We start from the raw sequence: 26,220 nt of genomic DNA on the forward strand, positions 1-26,220 counted from the left end.
CCAGAGGTTTGAGAAAAATTACATTGTTGCATTTTCAATACGAAATACTTGGTTTCCCACCAAGATTAGAGTTCCCAGCAGTACAATGAAAGCCCACAAAAATCAGTTTAGAGCAGAAGTCTGTATATGAATCTTTACTGTTTCCCAGTTAACACAGCACGAATTGAAACTCATCATCAGATCTTTATGGGAGCATAATAGCAAGTCTAAATTCCATGGGAACTAAATTCTTGAGGGCATGGGATGTGTGTATTCCTCTGTAGGAGAAGTACTGTATAAGTAGGTTTCCTCATGCACTATACCCTGCACAATACAATATAATGCTGGGAAGGAAAGCTTGGGGAGAAATTATCGGCTCAAGATTCAGCATGGAGATAATGAAGAACAAAGGCTTGAAGTGGACATGAACAGGAATGGTAAGTTACCAAAGATAAAACAAGCAAAAGAGAAAAGACCTGCAGTCTAGTGGCTAAGGTATATGACTTGGATCTGGAAGCTTGGTGGTTCAAGCCCTGGTGTAGCCACGATAAGATCAGCACGGCTGTTGGGCCCTTGAGCAAGGCCCTGAACCCCACATTGCTCCATGGGAAGATTGTGCTTGCATGCTTAGTCTAATTAATTAAAAGTCACTTTGGATAAAAGCATCAGCTCAATAACAAATTATTATTAAAGAAGCATGAATGAGGCTAAGGAAGTAAGGGACCATGCTGAAAGCATGACAGGACTTGGACCTGGTTGGATCCCCTCTGCCCCCAGGACATATTGAGAATTATTCATTGCATTGATTCAACAAGGTGCTGGAAACATTCCTTAGGGATTTTGTCTAATGCTGACTTGATAGCATCACATAGTTCCCTTGTATTTTTTAGCCACACATTCATTCTGCAAACCTTCCATTCTGCCTCACTCCAAAGGTGCTCTATTGGGTTGAAATCTGGGGACAGTGCAGGCAATTTAAGTAAACTGAAGTAGCTGTCATGTTAGTGGAGCCAGCTTGAGATAATGTGTGCTCTGTGATATGGCACAATATCAGGCTGGAAGTATCCATTTGAAAAATGGTAAACTGTGGTCATAAAGGGATGCACATGGTCAGTAGAAATGCTTAGGTATGTTGTAGCATTCAAATGATTCTATTAAGGGGCCTAGTGTGTGCCAACAAAACATTCCCCACAGCCTTACACAACCACCACAAGCCAACACCGTTGACATAAGGCAGGATGGATGCAAGAATTCTGACCCAAGCATCTGCATGTTGCAGCAGAAATCAGGTTCTCTCAGACCAGGGAATATTTTTCCCATCTTCAATCATCTAGTTTTGGAGATCATGTGCCTACTGTGACCTCGTCTTCCTGTTCTTACCTGAGGAATGGAACCCAGTATGGTCTTCTGCTGCTGTAGCCCATCTGCTTCAAGGTTGGATGTGTTGTGCCTTCACAGATGCTGTTCTGCACACCACTGTCGTAAACATCTGTTATTTAAAAATGTGCAGCCTTTCTGTTAGCTTCAACAAGCCTTCCCCTTCTCCTGTGACCTCTCTCATTAACAAGTTGTTTTTGGCCACAGAATTGCCACTCACTGGATGTTTTTTGTTTATCGCACCATTCTCTGTAAACTCTAGAGACTGTAGCGTGAGAAGGCAAATATTTCTGAGATGCTGGAACCACCACATCTGGGACCAACAATCATAGCATGGTCAAAGTTTCTTTAGATCAAGCATCTTTCTCAATCTAATGTTTGAAAAATAAGAAGAAAAATAAATCTTCACCATGTCTGCATGCCTCATATATTGAGTTGCAGCCACATGATTAGCTGTTTAGAGGAGTGGGCTATTTGCGTTAATGGGTGTACCTAATAAAATGGCTGGTGAGTGTACATGGGAGCAAATAATTAAAGAGGCTAAAAAGGAACATGCAAAGGCATTTACAAGAATTCTGAGCTTGATTGAGTATGTACTTTCAGAGTATGTACTTTCAGTTCCTACATTATGACACATTCGGTACTTTTGCCACATTCTCTGCAATTAATCATCAGATGTGGAGTACATATTTTGCAATATTATCCAGAGAAGTTTTACAAAATATATTGGTAATGTTGCAATTAAACCCACATACTATCTTCACCCACAAAACATTTTTTTAATGTTAATATTATATCATTTGGCTTCCAATATAGAGCACATTCTTTGTTTTAATTTTATATTATATTTACTTTGAAACACATGCACTGGCGCACATTATGGAAACACTGCATTAATGCAATATTTTTCAGCAAGTTTTTAGAATCAGAATCACTTTAATCGCCAAGTAGTTTTCACATACAAGAATTTGCTGTGGTTAGTGGGTGCATGCAGACAACATAAAGAATAATACTAAAGATAGAAACATAGACGTAAAATAAAGTGGAATGTAAATTAAATTAAATTAAATTAAATTAAAATTAAAATATTTACAATACATGACACTGAAGTCTATGGGGGCGGGATAAGAGTCTGACAGTGGGGGGGGGTCCCGGGTCTTGTTGACGTTGCTCACAGGGAGATAGTGCGTTGATGTAATGTGTCTATGGGGGTGGTGTAAGGGTTCTGTGACAGTGGGGGGTCCCCCGGATCTTGTTGATGAGGCCAGCTGCAGATGGGAAGAAACTGTTTTTGTGGCGAGAGGTTTTGGTCCTGATGGACCGCAGCCTCCTGCCAGAGGGAAGTGTTTCTAACAGTCTGTGTCCGGGGTGAGAGAGGTCGGCCACAATCCTTCCTGCACGCCTCAGGGTCCTGGAGACATACAGGTCCTGAAGAGATGGCAGATTGCAGCCAATCACCTTCTCTGCGGACCAGATGATACGCTGCAGTCTGCCCTTGTCCTTGGCAGTGGCAGCAGCATACCAGATGGTGATGGAGGAGGTGAGGATGGACTCCATTATGGCGGTGTAGAAGTGCACCATCATTGTCTTTGGCAGGTTGAACTTCTTCAGCTGCCGCAGGAAGAACATCCTCTGCTGGGCTTTTTTTGGTGAGGGAGCTGATGTTCAGCTCCCACTTGAGGTCCTGGGAGATGATGGTGCCCAGAAAGCGGCATGACTCCACAATGTTGACAGGGGAGTCTCTCAAGGTGATGGGGGCGGGTGGGGCTGGGTTCTTTCTGAAGTCTACAACCATCTCCACTGTCTTCACAGTGTTGAGCTCCACGTTGTTCTGACTGCACCAGGTCACCAGTTAGTCAATCTCCCACCTGTAGGCGGACTCATCCCCACCAGAGATGAGTCCAAGAAGGGTGGTGTTGTCCGCGAACTTCAGGAGCTTGACAGACTGGTGACTGGAAGTGCAGCTGTTGGTGTACAGGGAGAAGAGCAGAGGGGAAAGAATGCAGCCTTGGGAGGAACCGGCGCGTTCAGCTGGGAGAGCTTGTCCTGCAGCAGAGTTGGCATTATTGTGTTGAAGGCAGAGCTGAAATCCAGAGAGAGCCATGTGGAGAGCCATGTACATCTACAGACCTGTTGGCTCTGTAGGCAAACTGCAGGGGGTCCAGGAGGGGGTCTTCAGACTTCGTCACCACAGAGGTCAGGCCGATGGGTCTGTAATCATTCAGTCCTGTGATCCTTGGCTTTTTGGGGACTGGGATGATGGTGGAGGTCTTGAAGCAATCTGATACATGGCAAGTCTCCAGTGAGGTGTTAAAAATGTCTGTGAACACCGGAGACAGTTGATCAGCACAGTGCTTCAGGGTGGATGGAGAGACAGAGTCTGGCCCGACTGCTTTGCGGGGGTTCTGCCTCTTGAAGATCCTGTTGACAGCTCTTTCCAGTAAGGACAGGGGTGTCTCTGAGGTGAGTAGCTGTGGAGTGGCCCAGGCTCCTGCTGTGATGGAGGAGGTGGGGGAGGAGGGGGGCTGGAGCTGGAGCTGGTGGCTAGTGTCAGGGGGGATGGTGTCAGGACTGTTCCATTGACCTTCAAAGGGACAGTAGACCTCGTTCAGGTCGTTGCCAGGCGTGAATTGTTCATAGAGTGGGGGTTTTTTGTTTTGTAGTTCGTGATCTGTCTGAACCCTTTCCAGACAGAAGCAGAGTCATTGGCTGAGAACTGGTGTTGCAGCTTCTCTGAGTACAGTTGTTTAGCTTCTCGCACCTCCTTGCTAAACTTGTACTTGGTCACTTTAAACATGACTCTGTCCCCACTCCTAAATGCCTCTTCTCGGACCTTAACTGTCTGGGTTTTGCTGTGAACCAGGGTTTGTCGTTGTTGTAACCCACCCTGGTGCGTGATGGTACACAGCTGTCCTCACAGAAGCTGATGTAGGAAGTCACCGCCTCATCCAGATTGTTGGTAGCAGTCCTGAAAACATCCCAGTCGGTGCAGTCCAAACATGCCTGAAGATCCGCCACAGCTTCACTGGTCCACTTCTTTGATGTCCTCACAACAGGTTTAGAGAGCTTTAATTTCTGCCTGTATGCAGGAATCAGGTGGACCATGACGTGGTCAGAGTATCCCAGTGCAGCACGGGGGACGGCATGATAAGCACTGCTAGCTGTGGTGTAACAGTGATCCAGAATGTTCTTCTCTCTGGTCGGACATTTAATAAACTGTCCGTATTTGGGGAGTTCATGGCTGAGGTTTCCTTTGTTAAAGTCGCCGAGAACAATAACTAAAGAGTCTGGGTTTGTCCGCTCCACTCAACAGTACCTGATTGGCGAGCATGCGCTGCACGTTAGCCTGCGGTGGAATGTAAACACCAACTAGTATGAATGAAACAAACTCACGGGGGGAGTAGAAGGGTTTGCAGTTTATGAAAAAAGATTCCAGATCAGGAGAACAGTGTTGTAGGATCACTGTGACCTCGTTACATCAGCCACTGTTAATGTAAAATCACAAACCTCCGCCTTTCGTTTTGCCGGAAAGTTCTGTGTCGCGATCCGCTCTGAAGAGTTGGAAGCCTGACCAGCTGCAGCGCAGAATCCGGTATCGATCCACACAGCCACGTCTCCGTGAAGCACAAAACAGAAGATTAAGAAAAGTCTTTGTTTTTACCCAACAGTAGCTGAAGTTCATCCAGTTTGTTTCCCAGTGAACGCACGTTAGAGATAAATATTCCAGGTAACGCTGTGCGCACCAGCACACCAGCGCGTCTTCCTCTCCTCCGGCGTTTCACTGTATGTACAAAGGTGAGCGCACCTTTGACCACAATGTTCAGTAGTTCCACAGATGTGGCGATGAATGTGGGAAATAAATCCGTAGGGGTTGTAGCCCTGATGTTTATAATTATATATTATATATAATATAATTACATCACATTTTTATAGACTACTGGAAACAAGAACAGAAGAAAGGGCACAGAAGTCTTGAGAGTATCCTACTCAACTTCTCAACACTGTTTCCCTCATTTGCGCCAGTAAGCTACTGTATCTTGAAAATATGCAAAACTGGAGCATAACTGAATTGTCTCTCAAATGTACAATGCTTATGCAGTAATCATTTAAGATCTGAAAAGTCAACTACAGTAGCCTAAACCAAAGTAAGAATGCGCACCGATGCGCCCGCCACACACACCCTGGGTAAACACGTTTTTGCTGACTTCAACTCCCGTCGACACCAGCGCCGAGTAAGAAACATGCCCCCACAGTTCTGTGCTTCTCTCCAAGTAGTAACCACTCGCACGTGTTTCAGTTCCGTTCTTGCTTCCGGGTCATCATGGCGGCATCCATGGCTTCACAGGCAATACTAAGAGGACTACGTGGAGCTAGTACCAGATACTTATTTCTCGAGAAGAGCAAGGTACTGATTTTAGTTTCGGAACTTTGTTACTCTCAATACTATTTTGCCTTAGTATTGCCGATGCAATCGCAGTTTTTATAAACGTTTGCGCGACTTAGTTGGAACTTCATCCAACGTTCACCCAGTGGTCAGTGCAGTGACCTGTTAGCAAGCTCTAACAGTTTCATGCAATTTAAATAATAGACATAAGAACGTCGTTCTGAGGCAGATAATTTATATGCTTCAGTGGCTAGGCGAATGCTTGACCATAGAATGCCTCAGCCCTTTTTAAAAATCATAACCATGTGAGCTTTTTTTGTTGCAAATAACCAGGGACGCTCATCATTGTGAACTTGTTAGCTTCTCAGCTAATATAATAAGTTAGTTGGTCGCTAGTTTGCCAAGATCACTCTAGAATAATCCGTGATATTCTCAGCGACTTTAAAGACCACTTAGTATAGTAGCGTAACGGCTGAATCTAGTTAAGAATTCCGTCTGGTATGTTTGGTGATTTTTCCAACAATATACCCTCATAATTTTGTTGATAAGGCAACATTGAGTGGTCAAGCTGCCTTTTACGTGGTAGCCTAGGTAGTAAACTAGGTAATTTAGTTGCTATCGCTGTAATGTTGTGCATCACTTAAGCAGACGTTCAATCTCAACATACTGTCAAACATGTTGTGTACCTAGCTAATAATTGCTAGTCAGCTGCCTTTTTGAAACCATGGAGAAGTCTAAAGGTCATTGCAAATGTGAGACCTGTTTTTTCTCTCTCCAGACATGAATACACACACACACACACACACACACACACACACACACACACAGTAGAAATAATCAGAAAATACTGCAGCTCAGGAGGCACTTTTGTAGTGATCAATGGAAGGAAATTCCGGTTCTATTATGCTTGTGGTGCAAAATCATGGACAAAGGTGAGCTTCCACTAAAAACGTGGAGCTAGAATCAAGGAACACCACTTCCTGGTTGGTGGACTTTGATAAAGTTTCCTTTGTGTACTTTGTGTGTTTACTTGTGTTTCTGTGGGTTTATTGTGTTTTTTTTTTTAAGAATAACATTTACAGGTCAATTGCTCTGGCTGTTATTATAGAGAATCAGAAATGCTAAAGGTGAATATGGAAACTTACTTAAATGAGCCTAAATAGCAGTACTTTTGTTATTCTGGACAATAGTAGTAGCTAGTCAACACTGCACATTTATGTTGCAGAAATGTCAATGTCCCCTTATTTCAACATTTACCATGAGGAAATGTGCCATTTTGTGCTCTAAAAAGTACATACATAATAGTCTGCTGCTTTGATAGTTTTATAGGCACATTTTTCAATGAAATTAGCTAATTCTTATGAATTGCTGGATACTGAACTTAAATGCTAAAGCACTCAAATGGAAGAATGGACTACTGCATACCACATATGTTTTTGTAATTCATGAGTCGTATAAATGTGTTACCACTCCTCTCCTGGACTTTGTTTCCACAGTGTGAGCCACTATTCTCTGAATAGTGAATGCAAGAATATGAATAGCCTTGCCACCGTTCACTGTGTCATTAAGCATTGATGATTGTTTTCAGAAGGTACCCAAAAAAGGAAAATAACCATAGATGCGTGAATTAATTTAAACATCGACCAAACTCCTTGCAGATCTCATTGGAACAATACATTCAATCACCAATCAGAACCTGCCAGACCCCTCCGTTTCACTACTTTGGGACATCTGGCACCTCCCCCTTGTCACACCTGCACTTCTTGGTCACGACTGCTGTCTGTTCTGACCCCACGGTTGTGGAATGACCTTCCTGTGGATGTCAGAACTGCAGAGTCTTTGACCATTTTCAAGCGCAGACTGAAGACTCATCTCTTCAGGCTGCACCTTTCCCTCCCTAACTCACTACTATGATTAGCCTTGTGTATGCCATAACTTATAATAGTTTATAGTTTAGTTATTGTAGTATTTGGGGTATTCTAGCTGTCAACCTTGGTTTGCTAATTGGTAAGTTGATGTACTCTTCAGGGGTTCAAGTTGTATCTTTGTGATCATGCTAGGACTCGGAACTGTACTTTCCTCTAGGGTCCTCAACACACTTGTCCCTGGGTTTGATTTGCATTGATTTTCATTGTACATCGCTCTGGATAAGAGCATCTGCAAAATTCCTGTAATGGAATATGTATTGTAACTACGTACAGTGGCTTCAGAAAGTATTCAGGTCCCTTTATTTATAAAATTTGCCATTTTTGCCCATCAATATAAACTCAATACTCCATGATTAGCTACAAAGTGAAAACATTTTTGAAAATGTATTATCAAAAACTGAAAGCTGTAATTCACAAATATTTGCTTTGCTGTGCCTCTCAAAAATGTGGTCAGGTACATCCTGTTTGCTTTAATTATCCTTGAAATGTGTCTAAAACCTGATTGGAGTTGACATCGCATGCACCTGTGTATATAAGCTCCCAAAATGGACACTGCATGTCAGGACAAAAACCAAGCCATGAAGTCCCAAGTAACCCATTGTAGACCTCGATAAAATTGTCACGAGGTACTATTTTGAGGGTTCCCAGGAGCACAGAGGCCTTAATAATTGTGAAATTGAAGACGTTTGGAACGACCGTGACTCTTCCTACAATTGGCTGTCCAGCCTTACTGACTAAGTGTGTGTTAGAGGGACCCGACGGTCCCTCTAAGAGTTATGGAGTTATGGAAATCCTCTGCAGAGATGGGAGAACCTGTTGGAAGGATAACCATTTCAGCAGCATTCCATCCATGGTAGAGTGGCTAAACAGAAGCCACTCTTAAGTAAATGCATACGACAGCTCACTTGGAGTTTGCCAAACAACATTTAAAGGACTCTGAGAGCATGAGGAAAAATATTCTCTGGTCTGTTGAGACAAGAAGTGGGCTGGTTTATGTCTGGCGAACACCCGGCACTGTTCATCACCCGGCTAATACCGTCCCTACGGTGAAGTATGGTGGTGGAATCATTATGCTATGGGGGTGCTTCTCAGGGGCAGGGACAGGGAGACTGGTCAGAATTGTGGGAAGGATGAATGTAGCCAAAGTCCTTGACGAAAACCTGCTCAAGTGTGCATGCAACCTCAGACTGGTGTGACGGTTCACCTTTCAGCACGATAATGACCCAAAGCATAGAGCAAAGACTAAGCTGGAGTGGCTTCAGGACAAGTCTCTGACTCCTTGAGTTGCGCAGCCAAAGCAAAGACTTAAACCCCATAGAACATCTGTGGAGAGACCTGAAGATGGCAGTTCACTGACACTTCCCATCCAATCTGACGGACCCAAATCCAGGTGTGCAAATCTTATAGAGACTTTCCCAAGAAGACCGGTATGATGCTGAAAAATAAAGAAATAAATCATCGCTAAGCAAGTTTCTAAAGTGTTTTTTCCGCTGGAAATGTAAGACTTAATAATCGTCCTCAATGCATTACTAAAAATTGACTTCTGTCCATTCTATTGATTCTCAGAATGCTAACAGCTTTTTGGATAGTGCCTTCTAGTTAAACTCTTGTCACCTCTGCATAACCCGAGGTTTCACTGTGCCTGTGCCACATTCCACTACATTAGTGGCAAATGCAAAAGAATTGGATTGCCTGATTAAGTCTGGGCTAGAATGATGTAGGCTGAAGTTGTACTAGGTCTAGCACTTAGATTCATCTGCCTCCTTAGGAGTGGCAGTTGGTGAAGCCAAGCCCCAGTGACAAGCCCACTCCAGCACCTCCTGCAGTAATCCCCACTTTAACATTATCACCACTCTTTCTAAGCCGCTCTTAGCATGTAGCTACCAGGGGACCACAAATGCTTGGAAATCCTCCCTTGTAACCTGCATTATGGATAGCCTTTTTCATTGTATTTGCATTTTTTCTTTCTCTCGAGGCAAATTCCATTGTAACAAATCAGTGTTGTACAGGATAAATGAGGTTTACCTGTATATTAAACAGCTTTATGGATTAACTTTAGCTCGAGACTGAACTGCTATTTTTAGAGCTGAATGGAATGAGATGGAACACATGAGTGTAAAGTTGTGATAATACTGCAGTTTGGCATTGCATTTTAACCGTGCCAGCGCCAGCTGTGGCTTGCAGCCCACTGGGTGTTTGTGTAATTACCCCTAGACTTTCAGTGTTCCCCCGCATTTTATCACAGAAGATAAAATTATAGCTACTCTATTAACTTGAACCCAAAGCATTCTGATTGACAGGCAGTGGGCGGAGCTGTGCTGTATTCTGCGACATACCTTTGTGTGGTCACGCTGCTCAGAAATCTGCTTTTGTATTCTGCATTCATACTTTGCTAGCATATATATTCAACCTGTCAGTATAATGAGGTATAGTGGTAGTAGCTGGGGACTGGCTTCATCTATCTAGGAAGGCTTCACATAATGAGATTGTATACAATGCCAAATTATATTACGGTTCACATCTTAATTGGAAAGATGGTTATACATTTAGAAAGGTTGAGAGGATATTTTTCAAAATGCCGTATTTAATTGTATGAATAGAGGATGAAGACGTTTCCAAGCTTTTGCTACATTTGTCATGATAATTGGTTAATTACGTAAATCCTTTTTTGTAGATGTTATTTAAGATGGTATCTCTGACCATTCAGCAGAGAATACAGTGTCTTGCCCATAAGAATATAGAACAGATGAAATTCCTTCAGGTGCCCTTATTCATTAATCTTTTCATGAATTTCACTGAAAAGTTACAATTCTCACTTCCTTTCTTAACGTTATGACAGTGCTCAAACATAGGTTTGCATAACCCTGCCATTTCTTCAAAGTTTTCTGGGTCCTCTGTCAAAGCCGTTGCTCAGCATTGTGGCAACACTTCACACCATTTTTAAACTGGGGAGCCTGTGGATTGCGCCTCAGTCCTGAATATTTAAAAGGGGGGACTCCTCCGGTGCAGGGACTTCAAACACTGTGAGGCGTTCCCATCTGTCTACAGCAAGCACACATTTACATTTCCTTCCCACAAGGAATACAGTGGACCAAGTTTGCTTTAAGTGGATACACATAATATTTCACCAAGGTTAATAGTCCTTTCTGTAGCTGATAAAACATAGGCTTTTAGAGGGTAATCTGTTACCGTGCCAAATATTTGGCAAAATAATGTAATATGTTGAATGATTACATTCAGTAACCATAACTGTTATCATATTTGCTTATGTCTGAAAGACACATTCATTTCCTTCATTTACTTTTACTTTACAAGTAGCATATCTTAGAAAATTGATAATATAGGTTAGAACCTCAGAGATATGAATCTCAGAGCTACACACTGACTGGTCAGTCTAGCAGGGTATGAACCCAGAACTACCATAAGCAAGTCCACCTTTTCAATCTCATTATGCAACATGTGCATGTATGACTGATCCAAAAACATTGACATTAAACAAAAGTCACAATTCCCATTGATTTTGGGAGCTGGTTTCTGAAGGAGCAGCATCATTAACTGAAAGCAGTGGTACAGTAACTTGTTGTTCTTTGACTTCACTTTCATGGTGATGAACATAAGAGTGACGCAAAGTATGTGGCAATGGTTAAAAAAATAAATAAAATCATTCACTAATGTTACTGTACTTTTGTAGGCCACTGTACATCCAAATAGGGTGATCTTGGAAGGAATTACAGCTCCCCATTTAAGTAATTGGACAAATAAGGTGAAATAACATCACATTTAGTACTCGGTAGGTAATCCTTTACATTTGATGACTTCCTGAAATCTGTGACCCATAGACATCTTCCCTGGTGATGCTCTGCCAGGCATCTACTGCAGCCGTCTTCAGTTCCTGTTTGTTTCTGGGGCGTTTGCCTTCAGTCTTGTCTTCAGCCGGTGAAACACATATTCATTTGGATTCAGGATGGGTGATTGACTTGCCAGTCAAGAACATTCCACTTCATGGCCCTGCAAAACTGAAAGATGTTGAGAGACGACAGCAACTCCAAATGCAATTTCTCCAATTTGCACACATGACATCAACTCTCAATCTTCTGCTCGCTTCCTTCCATGAACTAATAAGAAACGGCTTAGTAATTTGTAATTGTCCAATTACTTTTACTCCCCAAAAAAATATATAAATATGTTTAAAAAAAGCTGTATTCCTATGGATCCCCCAATATGGATGTTAATACCATCAAATTAAAGCATGAAATCTGTTATTTAACTTCATATTAATTGGGATGTTTCAGTAGCATTGTGTATTGGAGTACAGAAATGAAACAAATAAAATCATGTCACTGTCCAAATTTCACCCTTTATATCATTTCTTTCTGCATGCTTCTGAAAGCTTCTGGAAAAAAGTGCTGCACTTAGCGGCCCAAGGGATGGTTTTCAGTATGTTATTTGGGGCATGTATCTGTTATTTAGGGTATGTTTTCTGTCCAGCTGAATATCTGAATTTCTCAGTTCCCAAACTGAAAGGAGCAACACTGACCCCAGAAGCATTTTCACACACATTTGACCTGGTGGTAAAAGATACAGCTGAATGTGTATTCTACCACATGTATTCTGGCATTGAGTGCTGCTGTTTTGACGAAAAGGGCACAATAGTCTGAGAATAAATGCTTTGGGGAATGGGTAGTCGCAAAGTACATCCCTTCCCGTTCTCCACCAATATAAATGTTATCAAACAGAAAAATTGAAATGGACCTGCAATTTGCCTGCTCTCTCTGCCTGTGTGACGTGGAGTGTTTTTTCTACATTGTCAAAATTATTTTTTTCCATGGATACCTATGTAAATTATAAGAATGTAGATGGTAATGCTAATATTTTCTGGTCACAGAGCAAATAGTCAGGTCTAGACTACATTTGGGTATGTACACATGTATATACATATGTATATATGTTTTATTTTTTTTATCAGCGGGAAGTAGCCGACACACAAAAAGTAGCAGTTGCATCATCTGCATACATAATGATGTTTAAAGTAATTGAATGTACTTGTACAATACACATTTTTAAAAATGATTATTTAATTTATTTAATGAAAAAAAGTGATTGCCCCCTTAAACTTAAAGGAGCACTTCACCAGAAAATTTAATTAAGGTATTTCTCTACTTCAGAGTAGTATCTGTCCACCCCGATAGTTTGACCTTAACGTGTTGCGTTTTCTGAACAGTTGCTGTAGTTAGCCCTGATAAAGCAGTCTCTATGGGTCTGTTGTCCAGTGGCTTCAAAACGGAATAAAAATTTCATACAAAAAATTCAACAGCAACTTCTCTTTCGAAATATGATCTCATGGTTAAGCACAAACATCAACATAGTTTATTTTCTGGAAGGGTCCATGAAACTAGTTTACTTCTATGGAAGTACACCAACTGTGTAGCAGGCTGGCGGACTGCTTGAAACCTCAGTGGAGATGACAGGACATGGTGGAGTGTGACCTTTTGTAATTTCTATATGACAACTTGTTTGCAACTTTAATTTATTAAACTGCATACAAGTCATGGTTGAGCGATATAAACTGGGTGTAAGTTTTGTTAAAAGTCCATTTGGGCATAATTGCTCTCACCGTGCTTCACTTAGGCTTAGGCTTAACCTTTTTTTTTATTTTTTTTTATTTTTTATATAAATTCAGGAATTTCCTATAATCGTGGTTTAGTATGTTTGCAGAAACTTTCAGTATGACTGAGGTTTAGATTTTCAATATGACCTTTAGACCTTTTAGAGGTTTAGGTCTGGCTACAATCAAGCCTTCTGTGTTCTTTCATTGGCTCATCAATGTATTTAGTTAGAATAACTAAAACTGCTTTCTGTGCAGTTTTTAGGGAGATGTTCTTGTCTCTGTCCATGAACTCCCCAATGCCACTGTAGTTCTGTTTTTTATGCACATATTTTGAAGAACTCTTGTCAAATCTGGCAATCCAGTCCAGAGGGTGTTTTTTGACAAACAGTGTACTTAGGGGTTCAGGAACCCTAACAGCCTCAATGTGGGTGGGTTTCCATTCAAAAGGGCACTTTTGAATAATTATTTTGGATTGTAATCTGTGGTCAGTTTCTTCATACTAAAATGTCGTGCCCAATGTTCAACATTGGAGCATCACAGAAAATTTGAAGACCGCTCAAATGCAAATGATCTTGACTCGCAAGCTATCTTGGAGGCTAGTTATCACAGAATTTTGTACCATCAAAATTAAACAATATTTGGTACTACTGCTACAGAATACATCAAGCGAAATCATATAAAAAGAAGGGCCAAAACAAAATGGAATAGCAGTGGATTCTATAATATAATTAGAGAGTTACAAAACTTAACTTAATTGTAAAACGTAACTTAAGCCTGCTTATTGCTCATTACTGCTCACCTTTTGAATGAATTTGAATGAATCTTTTTATGAACCCCATGGATGTGTAATGAAGAATAATTAAGCACTGATCAATCCTTAACAGCTCTACAATGAAAACAAAAAGATCTGAAGTGTTTTATAAATAACCATATAATTCACTTTCAAAGTTACAGACATTTCAGAGTTCTTTGCCACCCTTATTCCAAAGTAGAAATAATTACTGATAATGATGTGTGTGCACAACTGTCAACACACCAAAAAGGCTAAACAAGCAAAAGTATGAACCAAAAAATGTGCTAATTGTCTCTGGAAGGTTGCACATTTGATGTTTAAACAGAAAAGAAGCCTACAGTTCCTCAAACTGCAACAACAGCAACAACTTAAATGTTGTTGAAAAGATGTCTAAGGTTTAATAGAAAATGTGGCTAGCTAGCTGTCTTAATAGTCATATGTCAATCCAAATAGGTTCCATTCTAATATACTGTATCTGTCTTTGGCATCAGTATCATTGTTGATGTGTCAGACATCCTCTCACTGTGGTCAGTATATGCCATAATGACTATATTACTCATAAACTGACTTAACTGCTGTTTTGATATCGTAGGAAATGGAGGCTTTCTTGGATACACAGTTAATCGATTTTCAGTGCCTACCATGACTCCACCCCAACACCCCACAGGATTTGGGTCCCTCTGCGTTCTTATCTTCCTCCAGACCTGGCTCCTTCAATAGGGGTTCCTGATAATTTCTCTTATTAGCCATGGTAATGGATGAGCTCCTATCTGCATTGAGAGGTGTCCCATGTTTGCAGTCTGTGTGCCGTGGATTAGACTGTGGATGATCCGTTTCGCAGCCGCTCCAAATCCCATGTAGCACTCTCGTTCCCTCAGCCTGCGGGTCACTGCTCCTAGAGACTGATTCAAGATCAGCTCAGACCCTTCAGCGCTGGAAAATTACATTGATGCATACATGCCAAGGATTTTTTTGGTGCCTTTCTCTGCCTTTTGAAGAGCTGAAAGAGAACAACTCAAGATAAATATTATAGCAACAGAAAATGTAGCATTTGATTTGGTGGATGTGATGCTTTGGATTAAAAGCGTCTGCCAAATTACAAAAAAGTAAATGTAAATGTAAATGGGTGGGCAGGTTCTTGGTTTCATTGCAGAGGCTATACAGTAACAGGCAGTTCGTATTTTGTCTGGTATTTGTGCAGGTGATTATACTGTGCAGTGCCTAAATTTAAATTACTTGGGTTTTCCTGCTACCAAATTCTTATGCATACAGATCATTGTAATTGTGCTCATCTCGTTTTTTGGTCAAATTAAAATCACCATTTATTTTCTTGCATCATGAAACATCTCCCAGCATCTGTAGAGCAGTCAAAGCTATATCAGTTAAAATTGAAAATGTGTTCGTAAAACATTTGAAAATGCCCCAGGAGGAATATTTAAGTTAATGGAGAGTAGTGCCATTCCAGGTGTTAATTAAGTTGACTCATTTCAGAGGTTCTGGGCTCCGCTATGTCTGGTAATAGGGATTTTACCCCTTTTGGATCCGGAGAATCCCAGGGCCTTGTGGGATTTTCAGGGCAGTCTGCGGATGATCTGTAAGCCGACTGCTGCTCGCGGTTCTCTGACCGTACTGGAAGTTCAGTGCAGATAGCGATGACTCCTATGCATCCACAATGAGCACAACATGGCGTATAATTACACAGCGCGCGAATGTAAGATGGTTTTTGTGTACGTGAAAAACCTGAGACTCAACTCTTACAGTTCTGTGAAAGGCCGAGTGCCAGAAAATGGTATTATAGTAATCTGCACTGAATGAAAGTGAAGCGCAAATAAGCTCTGGGGTTTATGGCAAGGCTAGATTGTCTGCAATGTTTTTTTAACATCACATACTGTCAAACAAAATCCAGTCCAAAAGCCCCTCTTGGTTTCCCGGGTTGAGTCAGGGTTTTTCAGTGGCTTGGTGATTTGTGGAGAAAGCGTGTATAGAATACTTTCTGGTGTTCATTTTTAGCAGCATTAAAATGCACAATACAGAATGCCGTTTAAGCCAATCCCAGTGGCAAAGTATTTGATGTACATTCTGGATTCTAACATCCATTTTTTCATTGATGTTCAGTGTTTAACGGACTAAACTGCCCCCCTGTATAACCGTGTTTCACACCTGCAAAGCCTGTGGTTTGATGTGCTGTCTGTTTCTGTTGTCTGGGTTCATGGTCTTTGTCAGAGATGACATGAGTTGAGACTTTTTCTTGTGTTCTTCAGCCGGTTACATATCAAATGTAACAAGGAACGTAGAGGAAAAACTCTCAAAAGGATGGTTGTTCGAGCATGGTTTAGTTGTAGCTTAAATATGCTAAAGCCTCATTAAACACAGCTTGTTCTATTATGCATCACAGTTTAAGCAAAGAAATGGCAGATTAGTGTGTTCCAGTGGTCTTCTGGACAGTAAGATTGGCTCTCGTGCTGTTGGGGGATTTTCCATAAACCCTGTAGATGTCCAGTTCTTCATGGAGCCGGGAATCTTTGGCTCAGTCACAGCAGCTGTCTTTTCCTATTCCCGCTTCCCCATACCACCATGCCCCCGGAAAAGTCACTCGGGAGACCTTGAAAGGGCATTTATCATTTCAAACCCTCTTTGGGATACGTTTGATTGCAATTCCATGAGCTCCACATCCTCTCCACAGAGCAGGTTCGGGTCAGTGAACATTTGCAAATCGCTCTTCATGAATATGCCAGCAAAATAGCCGTCTAGCATATGAGAGATTTCAAGCCACGCTACATTTTTTTGTTTTTTTCTAATGGGGCTCTTTTAAAAATCGATGTATATATATCGACGTATTGAGTTTTCAGTGCTTCTAATGGAGCCTCTGTATGTGCTCTCCCTAAGACATGCTAATGGTAATAGCTGCTGCTGTATCATGCAGGGTACAGTGCATTAAATACTAATTCCATCCCCCTCTGCAGTTTAAAATGTATTGGTAGATCCTGTGGCCTGCATCTGGTTAACATCTTCATTCAGAAAAAAAGGGGGTGGCAAAACAAAGGCACATGTACAAAGCTCTGAATATTGAATGTTAAAGACTGAATGAGTGATGGGTTCAGTTTCCTTCCAAGTGTCCTCAGAAAAGGATATTGATTTTTTCCCTCCTGCCTTTAGCAGGGATATTCTGCTTCATCCATCAGGGTTCCATCTAAACATGCCTCACAGTATTAGGGCGCGAGTGAGTCTGTGAAGGCGCGGTGTCGGCAGTGTAAATATGTTTCCTACCCATGCCAATTAGTGACATCACACATCTGTGATTCACTTCCAAAAGTGTACTTGGGACTGAGAGGGGTGGGGGAAAGAAGAGAGATGCAAAGCAGCCCGGATACGGGAGTACAGCGCCTCAGTGAGGAATGTCGGGGAGAGGGTGGATAAACAGTCGGGGAGATGCACATAAGATCAATGTCAGAAACTGCAGTAGAGAAGTAGAGGGACTGATTTGGGTGGTTGGAGTGTATAAATCCAGAAATGGTATGATAAGGGGTGTAGGAGAAGGGGTAGGAGAAAGGGGACAGGTGTAGGAGAAAGGGGAGGGGTATAGGAGTAGGGGTGGGGTGGAGGAGAAAGGGGATATGGTGTAGGAGAAGGAGAGAGGTTTAGGAGAAGGAGAGAGGTGTAGGAGAAAGGGGAGATGGTATAGTAGAAGGGGAGAGGTGTTGTAGAAGGGGTGGGGTGGAGGAGAAAGGGGTAGGTGTAGGATAAAGCAGAGGGCTTGCATCTCCTAAGCAGCTGCACACACGGTTGCAGCGGCATTTGAAAAGTGCGAATCCTGCTGCAGGCTAATTAAACTCGTGAGGAGAATAATTTCAACGAGGATGCTGCGATGTATTTATGAGTGCGAATGAAAATGAGCAATTGTCTCACCTTTTAAAATCTGCTTAGAGACTGATGGACCACTAACAGCAGCGGTGGTGGCGAGAGGTTCATTGCGTGCATGGCGATGCTATTTCGCTGCTGTTTATGGGTTTGTTCAAGCAAGGTGACATTTCTTGACCTTCCCCTCGAAATGAGGACTTATTACTCTATAACGTCCCCGGCCGAATAATGAGATATGTTTGCACTGAAAATGAGAAGCAGCCTGCCACAACACGGTATGCTGCTTTTATATCTGTCAGTGGTTGTTGCGATCCCATGACACACCACAATCTTTAGCGGGAGACCTGTCAGCCCGTGTAGCCCTCGGCTCTCTTCCTCTAGCTGTCCCCAATGGACACTGTATCATGTGTGCTTACTGTGGTGGTGTGTGTCTCCGTGTACTAACATGGAAGCGCAATCCATTTTGATAAAGGAGGACAATGGCTGAGCTTATAATTGGATCTAAATTGGCCAAGGGAAATGATAAAATAAGTCCATTGTTGTCCACCTGGCATTATCATGCATCATTGTCTGCTTGAGGGTAACACTTTTGAGGAATTTATTTACTTAGTTTTGTTCCGGGAAAAATAATTAATAGGCTAATTTATTAATGAGAGGAGACTGTGTGCTTTGGGATATGCAGTGCCCAGCACTAAAAATGTGTATTCTATGAGGAAATTATGATTGTCTTTCAGTTTCTCTCTTGGCTGTCATTTGTTATTTGTATACACAGTAAGCTCAATATTGTTTGATTCTCTGTACTGCACAATTTTAGATTTGCAATCAAACAATGTATGTGTGATTAAAGTGCAGATTCATAGCTTTTGCTAAAGGGTATTTTTAGTTTTTGGTCACTGTGTAGAAATTGCAGTATTTTTCTTCCATTTCCAGGCACCACAGTGATTGGGGCAAATGGCTTCACATGTGTTTCTGATTAGTCGGGTGTGTTCAATTGCTTCCTTAGTCCAGGTATAGAGAGCTTTCAGTAGGTGAACTAGTCTTGATTCTAAGCTTTTGATTGCCTTTGGAGTCTGTTATTGACATTTGCCAGCATTAGGGTCAGAGTGGTGCCCATGAAAGTCCAGGAAGCCATTATGCGGCTGAGAAACAGTCACAGACATAGGCCAAACATTAGGCTTACAAAAATCAGCTGTTTGCGACGTAACTAAGAATGAAGAGAGCCCTGCTGAGCTCAGTAATTGCAAAGAGCCTGGTAGGCTAAGAGAGAACCTTTACAGTTCAAGACCGAATAATTCTCAAAAACCTCAAACAGCTTTGCAGCACATCTAAAACACTCTTCTGGAGGCAGACGTGGCTGTATCAGTGACTGCTGTCCACAGAAGGCTTCACAAAGCAAACTACAGAGGCTACACTGCAATAATCAACAGTTTGCTACTGTAAGAAGTACCTAAAAGAGTTTTAGGTAAATGGCCAAGTCCTTCATCTGACCTGAACAGCTGATTCATATGCTGGAGAGAAAATGTAAGGCAACTAGTCCCCAAAACAGGCAGGACAAAGCAAGGCTGCAGTACAGGCCTGGTAGAGCATCACCAGAGAAGATACTCAGTTGGCTACCTGCTGATGCATATGGGCCACAGTCTTCAAGCAGTCATTGAATACGAAGGATATGCAACAAAGTATGAAACAGTACTACTAACGATATAAGTTTGATTTACCCTGTAATACGATTTGAAAGCGCGACTAATTCACCCCAAATCAGGAGAAAATGTCTGTCATCTGGAGCTTAGTTGGTTGTACCCACATGATTTCTTGTTTGGAGGAGGACTATTTTCATTGACAAGCAGGTTTATCGAATAAAGTGATTGGTGAGTGCATGTTGCGTAAGTGCAGGTCACGTTTTTGGGTCGGCATTTAAGTGCACCTGTTTTTGAGTGGAGCACGCCTGTCCTCTCGAGTCTACGCTCTTTATAACCTCCCTGGACAGCACCTGTGACCTGCCTGTGGCACGTTTCATCGTCCTGAGGTTGGGACACACACTGCAGTCCTCCCATGGTGTCATCCCCAAATAGCTTGCTGCTAATTATAATTCGCTCGGCTGTGCACTAGCCTGTTGTGCAAATTGATCCCCCAGAACAAACGCACAAAGATCTGATGCCGTTATTAGTTTAGGTTTGTCATACGTCGATTTAAATGTGACCTGCTGCCCATGAATTCGTGAATAGTTTTAGTGTTCAGAACAAGAATTTCTGGATGAATTGAGCCACAAAACTGCATTCGTTTACACCCCAAACTGGAAAAATAATAATTAAAATGCATTCAGGGGGAGTCTGCATCCACTGAGATAGCACAGATGCTTAATGAGTCAAACAACTAGTTCACAAAACATATTGAAATTGTAAAACGTTTGTGACTTTAAACAAATTAATGCTTTCTTAAGCTGACGGTATTTGATCATAACGTGCCCTTAATTGAGGGTCCTCTTAATGACAGAGTCTGCAGGTCCAACCCTCGGTCTAGACGGTAATGGAGCTTTTAGCGTTGGTGGAGTAGAGTTTGGAATATAGTTATGCTGGACTGGACTGATGGGTGGTCCACAGTAAACTGGACTGCACAAGGCTGTAATTGTTACGTTGTGCATTCGCATCATAATCACACAGCTGATTTTGTGATTGGTCTGTGGGTTGGTCAGCAAGAAGTCCTGGGGTGTAAGTATGAAAGTTAGAAGATAGAAATAGCAGAGCAATCATGTCGTGACAGCAAGGGTGGATGGAGTAGAAGCACTGGCTCCTCTGAAATGCAATATTAAACCACTCATTGCTACGGAAGACTATAATGCTGCTCTGCTATATAGCCTGTCTATTGGATTGTACTACAGTACAATGGATTAATGGTCTACTGGTGCCCCATGGGTTTGCGTGCCATGTTCAAGTGCTTGAACATGCCTTTTTTTTATGGACATAAAACCGGAGACCGACCTGGGCTACACCCCAAGCCTTCTTTAATCACGCTGGCCTGATATCCACTTCCTCTGTCCTCGTCTTCTGTAGAAATGATATCGTTCCTCTGGGCTCTCAGAGCAGTTGCTATGGATATTCATGAATTAACTGTGGTGAGGGCCTCAACAGCTCAATGTCTTAGAATAACCCAATAACCTTACTGGGGTTTTATAAATGTGCTCTGATGTCCCTTTTTCTTTTTCTTTTTTTATACATGCAGTTCACCCTGATGTAATGGAGCTCTACGGAAATTTTCTTGTAATCAATGCACCAGAAATTACATTTAAAAAAATGTTTTTTTTAAATGAATAGCTACGTCTCTTTCCAAATGTAATTCCAAATTTCTTGCAAACTTGCTCAAAAATGCAACTACTGTATTTCTTCTTCTTCCGGAACTTGCCAACTGTGTCCGTGCAAGGCACAGTTGGCAAGATGAGCAAGGCTCATTGTTGACAAGCTTACGAGCCACAATTAACATTGCGAGCTAAATTAGTTTGTATATTGGCTTGGAACTGAAGTTCACAGGTGGATAATACATACTCTTTCATGTTTCGGTATGTAAGCCTAATGCAGCAAAACAGCTGGCTAAAACACTGATCAAAACGATTGACCCCTGTGCCTTTTCTGGTGTGCCTCCGCGGACATACTTGGCTGTATTATTATTATAATTGTGTTTCTTTTCACAAAAAAAATCACAAGATCAACTCTGCTTGTGTTCTTTACGAATATAGGCAAGTTTATTAACCACAGGTTTAAGACACAGCTTTTTATTTGTATTCAATTGCTTGTGTAGCCTTCTACTTGTTCCACACAGGTGAAGTTGTTGATTTGGAGATGCATAATATTAAACTTGTAAATATGCTCCATATACAGGTGCATCTCAAAAAAATCTTATATTGTGGAAAAGTTTTTTTTTCTTAATTTAATTCAAAAAGTGAAACTTTCATATATTAGATTCATTACACATAAAGTGAAATATTTCAATTACATGGGCTTACAGCTCATGAAAATCAAAAATCAAGTATCTCAAAATATTAGAATATTACATAAGACATTGATACTTGGTCGGGGCTCCTTTTGCACGAATTACAGCATCAATGCGGCGTGGTATGGAGGAAATCAGCCTGTGGCAATGCTGAGGTGTTCTAGAAGCCCGGGTTGGTTTGATAGCGGCCTTCAGCTCGTCTGTATTGTTGGGTCTGGCGTCTCATCTTCCTCTTGACAATACCCCATAGATTCTCCATGGGGTTCAGGTCAGGCGAGTTGGCTGGCCAATCAAGCACAGTAATACCATGGTCAGCAAACCAGTTACTTGTAGTTTTGGCTGGAAATCAGCATCTCCATAAAGCTTGTCAGCAGACGGAAGCATGAAGTGCTCTAAAATCTCCTCGTAGATGGCTGCGTTGACTCTGGACTTGATAAAACAGAGTGGACCAACACCAGCAGATGACATGGCACCCCAAATCATCACTGATTGTGGAAACTTCACACTGGACTTCAAGCAACTTGGATTCTGTGCCTCTCCAGTTCTTGAATTGCCTTTGCCTGACAATCCTCTGAAGGCTGCAAAGCATCCCTGTTGCTTGTGCACCTTTTCCTACCACACTTTTCCCTTCCAGTCAACTTTCCATGAATATGCTTTGATGCAACACTCCTTTCAGAAATGACCTTCTGTGGCTTACCCTCCTTGTGCCCGACCAAGTATTGAGTGCATAAATGAACATACTTTGACATTTGACATTTCAGTATTATAAATCTTTTTTTTTTTTTTTTTGATCGGTCTGTAATATTATGTAATATTCTAATATTTTGATAATTTTAGATTTTCATGAGCTGTAAGCCGTAATCATCATTTTTATTTTAAAAGGCTTGAAATGTTTCACTGTATGTCTAATTAATCTAGAATATATAAAAGTTTCACTTTTTGAATTAAATTTCCACAATTCTAATTTTTTGAGATGCACCTGTATATGATGTGCTTACAAATGTTCTTCCTATTGCAACAACTGCCGTGGTTTATAGGACACAATATTTTTCATTGTTATTATTTGTGTAGCAAGTGGATGACCCAGAGTCTGGGATCGAACCCTGACTATGCCAGTGCTTGCCGTGGCTCATCGAAGGTTGGCGTGTAATTGGCTGTATCTTTGCCCAGGGGGAGGGAGGGTTCATTTGGCACGGAGGGTGTCGTCATTCTGTAGCCACCCCAGCTCGTCCAGGTCTGCCTGCATACAAAGTGTTTCCTCCAGCTCATCTCAGTGAAATTCTGACTTGTGCGCAGTGGTGTAATAAGATGTGCAGCTTGACTTGGGGAATTGTAACCTAGAAATACTGTACAATAATACTCAATAATACTAAAACATTTGAATAGTTTGAATAGTCTACTTTCATCACTTGAAATTATTTTTTTACACTGAATAGCTTGTGAGTCTTATGAATGTTTGTTTCCTTCCTTCTCAATATTCAATTTCCATTCCGTAATTATGCTCCAATAACTAGGCATGCAACTTCACTTACCAATTTACTGAATGGGCAGTGTTCTGGCACTTGAAATTTTAACATTCCTACTGAGTAATGTGCATTTGCAAATGCAACAATAATCCTATTTGGAAGATAAAATGATGTTGCTAATGGTATTGGAATGTAACCTATTAACTTAAATGCTAAATGCTATCAATAGCTCAGTTTGAGACCAGCCTCTGGATCCTCCCTTTAATCGACTGCCATCGAGCAGTGCAGAGAAAAATAAAATAAAAAAGAACTCACTGAAAGAGGTGGGTCTTGTGGAACATTGCAGGGAGGATAGAATATCCTCATTCTCCCTGTGTGCCTTTCATTTCTTTTATTTTACTGTTATTATATGTCCATAATGTTTATAGTGAAAAAACCCCCCAAAAAACAACAAATAAATACAAATAAAAAAAACGTTCAGTTTTTCCGCATACTGAAGCTCCAAAATAGGCTGAAGTACAGCTTACTGGCCTTATTAGAAAATGACTGTAATAATCATTGTCAGATATGCATAATTACATAATGTGCTATATTCAGGCATGCTCCCTAGTGATTGAATCCATGGCCATAAATGCAGGCTGTGCTCTGTAGTCTCAGGTTTTATGTTATTAGGCAACTAACAGGTCGATATCTGCCCTGAGGTAGGGCGGACTTAAAGTTAGCCAGGATTCCTTTGGCCATTTACCGGTACATTCTTTCCTTTCAATGGTGTGATTAGTGTCCTTATGGTACTAGCTGCTGCCAGTCATATGCTGCCATATGCCTGTTCTCCAAATGTCGCTAGGATTCTTCTGTCGTCCAGCATAACCTGTAAATTTTGAAATGATTGCTGGTTTGCAGACCACTGTATGAGCTTCTGGTAGAACAGTGATTTCTCGACTGTCAAACTTGAGTGCAAAAAAAACGATTCACACGAATGACATTACTTGTACCTAAACGTAGGTTTATTAGTACTAGCCTGATTAAAAATAGGGACATCAGTATACATTAGAGCTTCTGTAAAACACTGCAGTATTTTGTTGTGTTTCAGAGCCCTTATTCACCGTTCTGGTTTTCAGCTGCGTCACACCGAGTCTTGCTCTACCAGAGCCTCCCATTAGCGCTCAAGCTGCAGCCCACAGGCAGGCATGGCTGCCTTTTTAATTTTGACACAATTTAAACACTTTATTTATTTTTTTATTCACCGATTTCTCATAATAGACCTGCTCTCACAGCATTTGTTTCGGCATTGGCCCGGGTCTAATTAATTACATTTCAGTTCGTATTCAGATGTTTAACTACTTTCAAACGTCTTTAGTGTTTAAACTAAACAGTGCAGCGATGAAGGAAATGCACTGGGCATTTTTCCAATTAGTACATCCAAGAACAGTGAAAGGATTAATCTTACAAGCTGACACATACAGATAGCGGATAAAACTGGAAGCCTCCTATCTTAAAATGCCGGAGCTACGTGGTGTTTGGACATTATGCACTCTTCCCCAAATGTCATCCAAACGAGACGTCTCTAACGGCGGAACCATTCCACATGGGACACTTTGGGCAGACTTTGCCTGTTTTCAAAGCAATATGGGACATTTTATTCCGGGGTGATTCAGTGCAGACTGGCCTATTTTACAGGGCAAGGCTCATTGTTGACAAGCTTACGAGCCACAATTAAGACGGGGCTCCTTAAAGCCTTGTGTCCCTCCGCTGTTACCCTGATTCCCATACTGAGGATGAGGCAATCACACCAGCTTTATTTCAGCGCACACATTATGTGCAGCAAAGTTGGTGTTTTTCCAGTTTGAGTGTAACAGCTTATGCTGTTGTAGGCCGCAGAGGCAGAGAGAAGCCCACGGGGCAGTATCATTCTATATTCTCCAGAATGTCATTTGCTCAGCTCTGAATAATGAATAATTCTGCTCCTGGTCAATCAGTCTCAGGGAGGGGGTAGAACGCGCCCGTTCTGATGGGGGTTCTGGGTGTATCTGCAGAGATTTTAATCTCTGTTGAAGTTGGAAGGAGAAATGAAGTCGCGCACTGATGCATACCCATCGCGGCTAAGTTGTCTTCTCAATTGTTTTCCATCTTTTATGGCTTCACGGCTGAGGAACATTGTCCTTTTCATTTTCAGCATGTCTGAAGCCTGTTCCCTGGCAGTTTTTAAAATTTATGAAGTACAATGGGGTACTGCTGAAATGAAAATACCATTTGAGCCATGGGTGTTTAAGTGCTGCTGCTGGTTTCTAGAATGCTGATGAGAATAATTACTGTACAGTGAGTACGTCATGGGGAGATCACAAGCCTTGGCACAGTGTTGCTTAACTTAAAATCACTGTGTTCAGAACAGTGCAAATTTTATGACGAATAACTGGAAAATGACTTCCAGATAGACGTAATTCCTTACATTTTCATAGAAAATTGGTATGAGTCACATACCCGATCCATTTCAGCATACAGTGACATGGTAATAGTGCTCCACTGTGACATTGCGGTGGGGAAGCTGTTGCTAACGAGAGACTGTGAACCGGGCTTATACGGAGGTATTCGGGCCATCGTGAGCTAACATGTTCTTCTGAACACAGGGACGTTGTGTAGTTATTTGTCGTTTTCTCTATAATTATTGGTCCAGTTCACATCAATCAAACTGTTTTAGTGTCTGGGATAGTCAATAAGCAACCATGATCATAAACCACATTGCTCAGGACCATTCAGAGGATGTTAAGTTCTGGTGGAGTTCACGTTACCTCAGGTCAGGTTGTCAGGTTCTTCGTATTTATTGACATTCTCTTCTCCACAAATCAAAA

General features: G+C 41.6%; 1 protein-coding gene across 1 annotated transcript in view; it reads left to right on the forward strand.

Annotated features, from left to right (window-relative positions):
• Positions 1-5,612: 5,612 nt before the first annotated feature.
• The window catches only part of suclg2 (succinate-CoA ligase GDP-forming subunit beta), a 112,409-nt gene continuing 91,801 nt past the window's right edge, over positions 5,613-26,220 (forward strand). Inside the window, exon 1 of the mRNA XM_061220909.1 lies at positions 5,613-5,761. Coding sequence (XP_061076893.1) covers positions 5,678-5,761 — 84 coding nt within the window. The 5' untranslated portion in view covers positions 5,613-5,677. The remainder of the gene's footprint in view (positions 5,762-26,220) is intronic.

Source organism: Conger conger, chromosome 14 (genome assembly GCF_963514075.1).
Source record: "Conger conger chromosome 14, fConCon1.1, whole genome shotgun sequence".
Classification (NCBI taxonomy): Eukaryota; Metazoa; Chordata; class Actinopteri; order Anguilliformes; family Congridae; genus Conger; species Conger conger.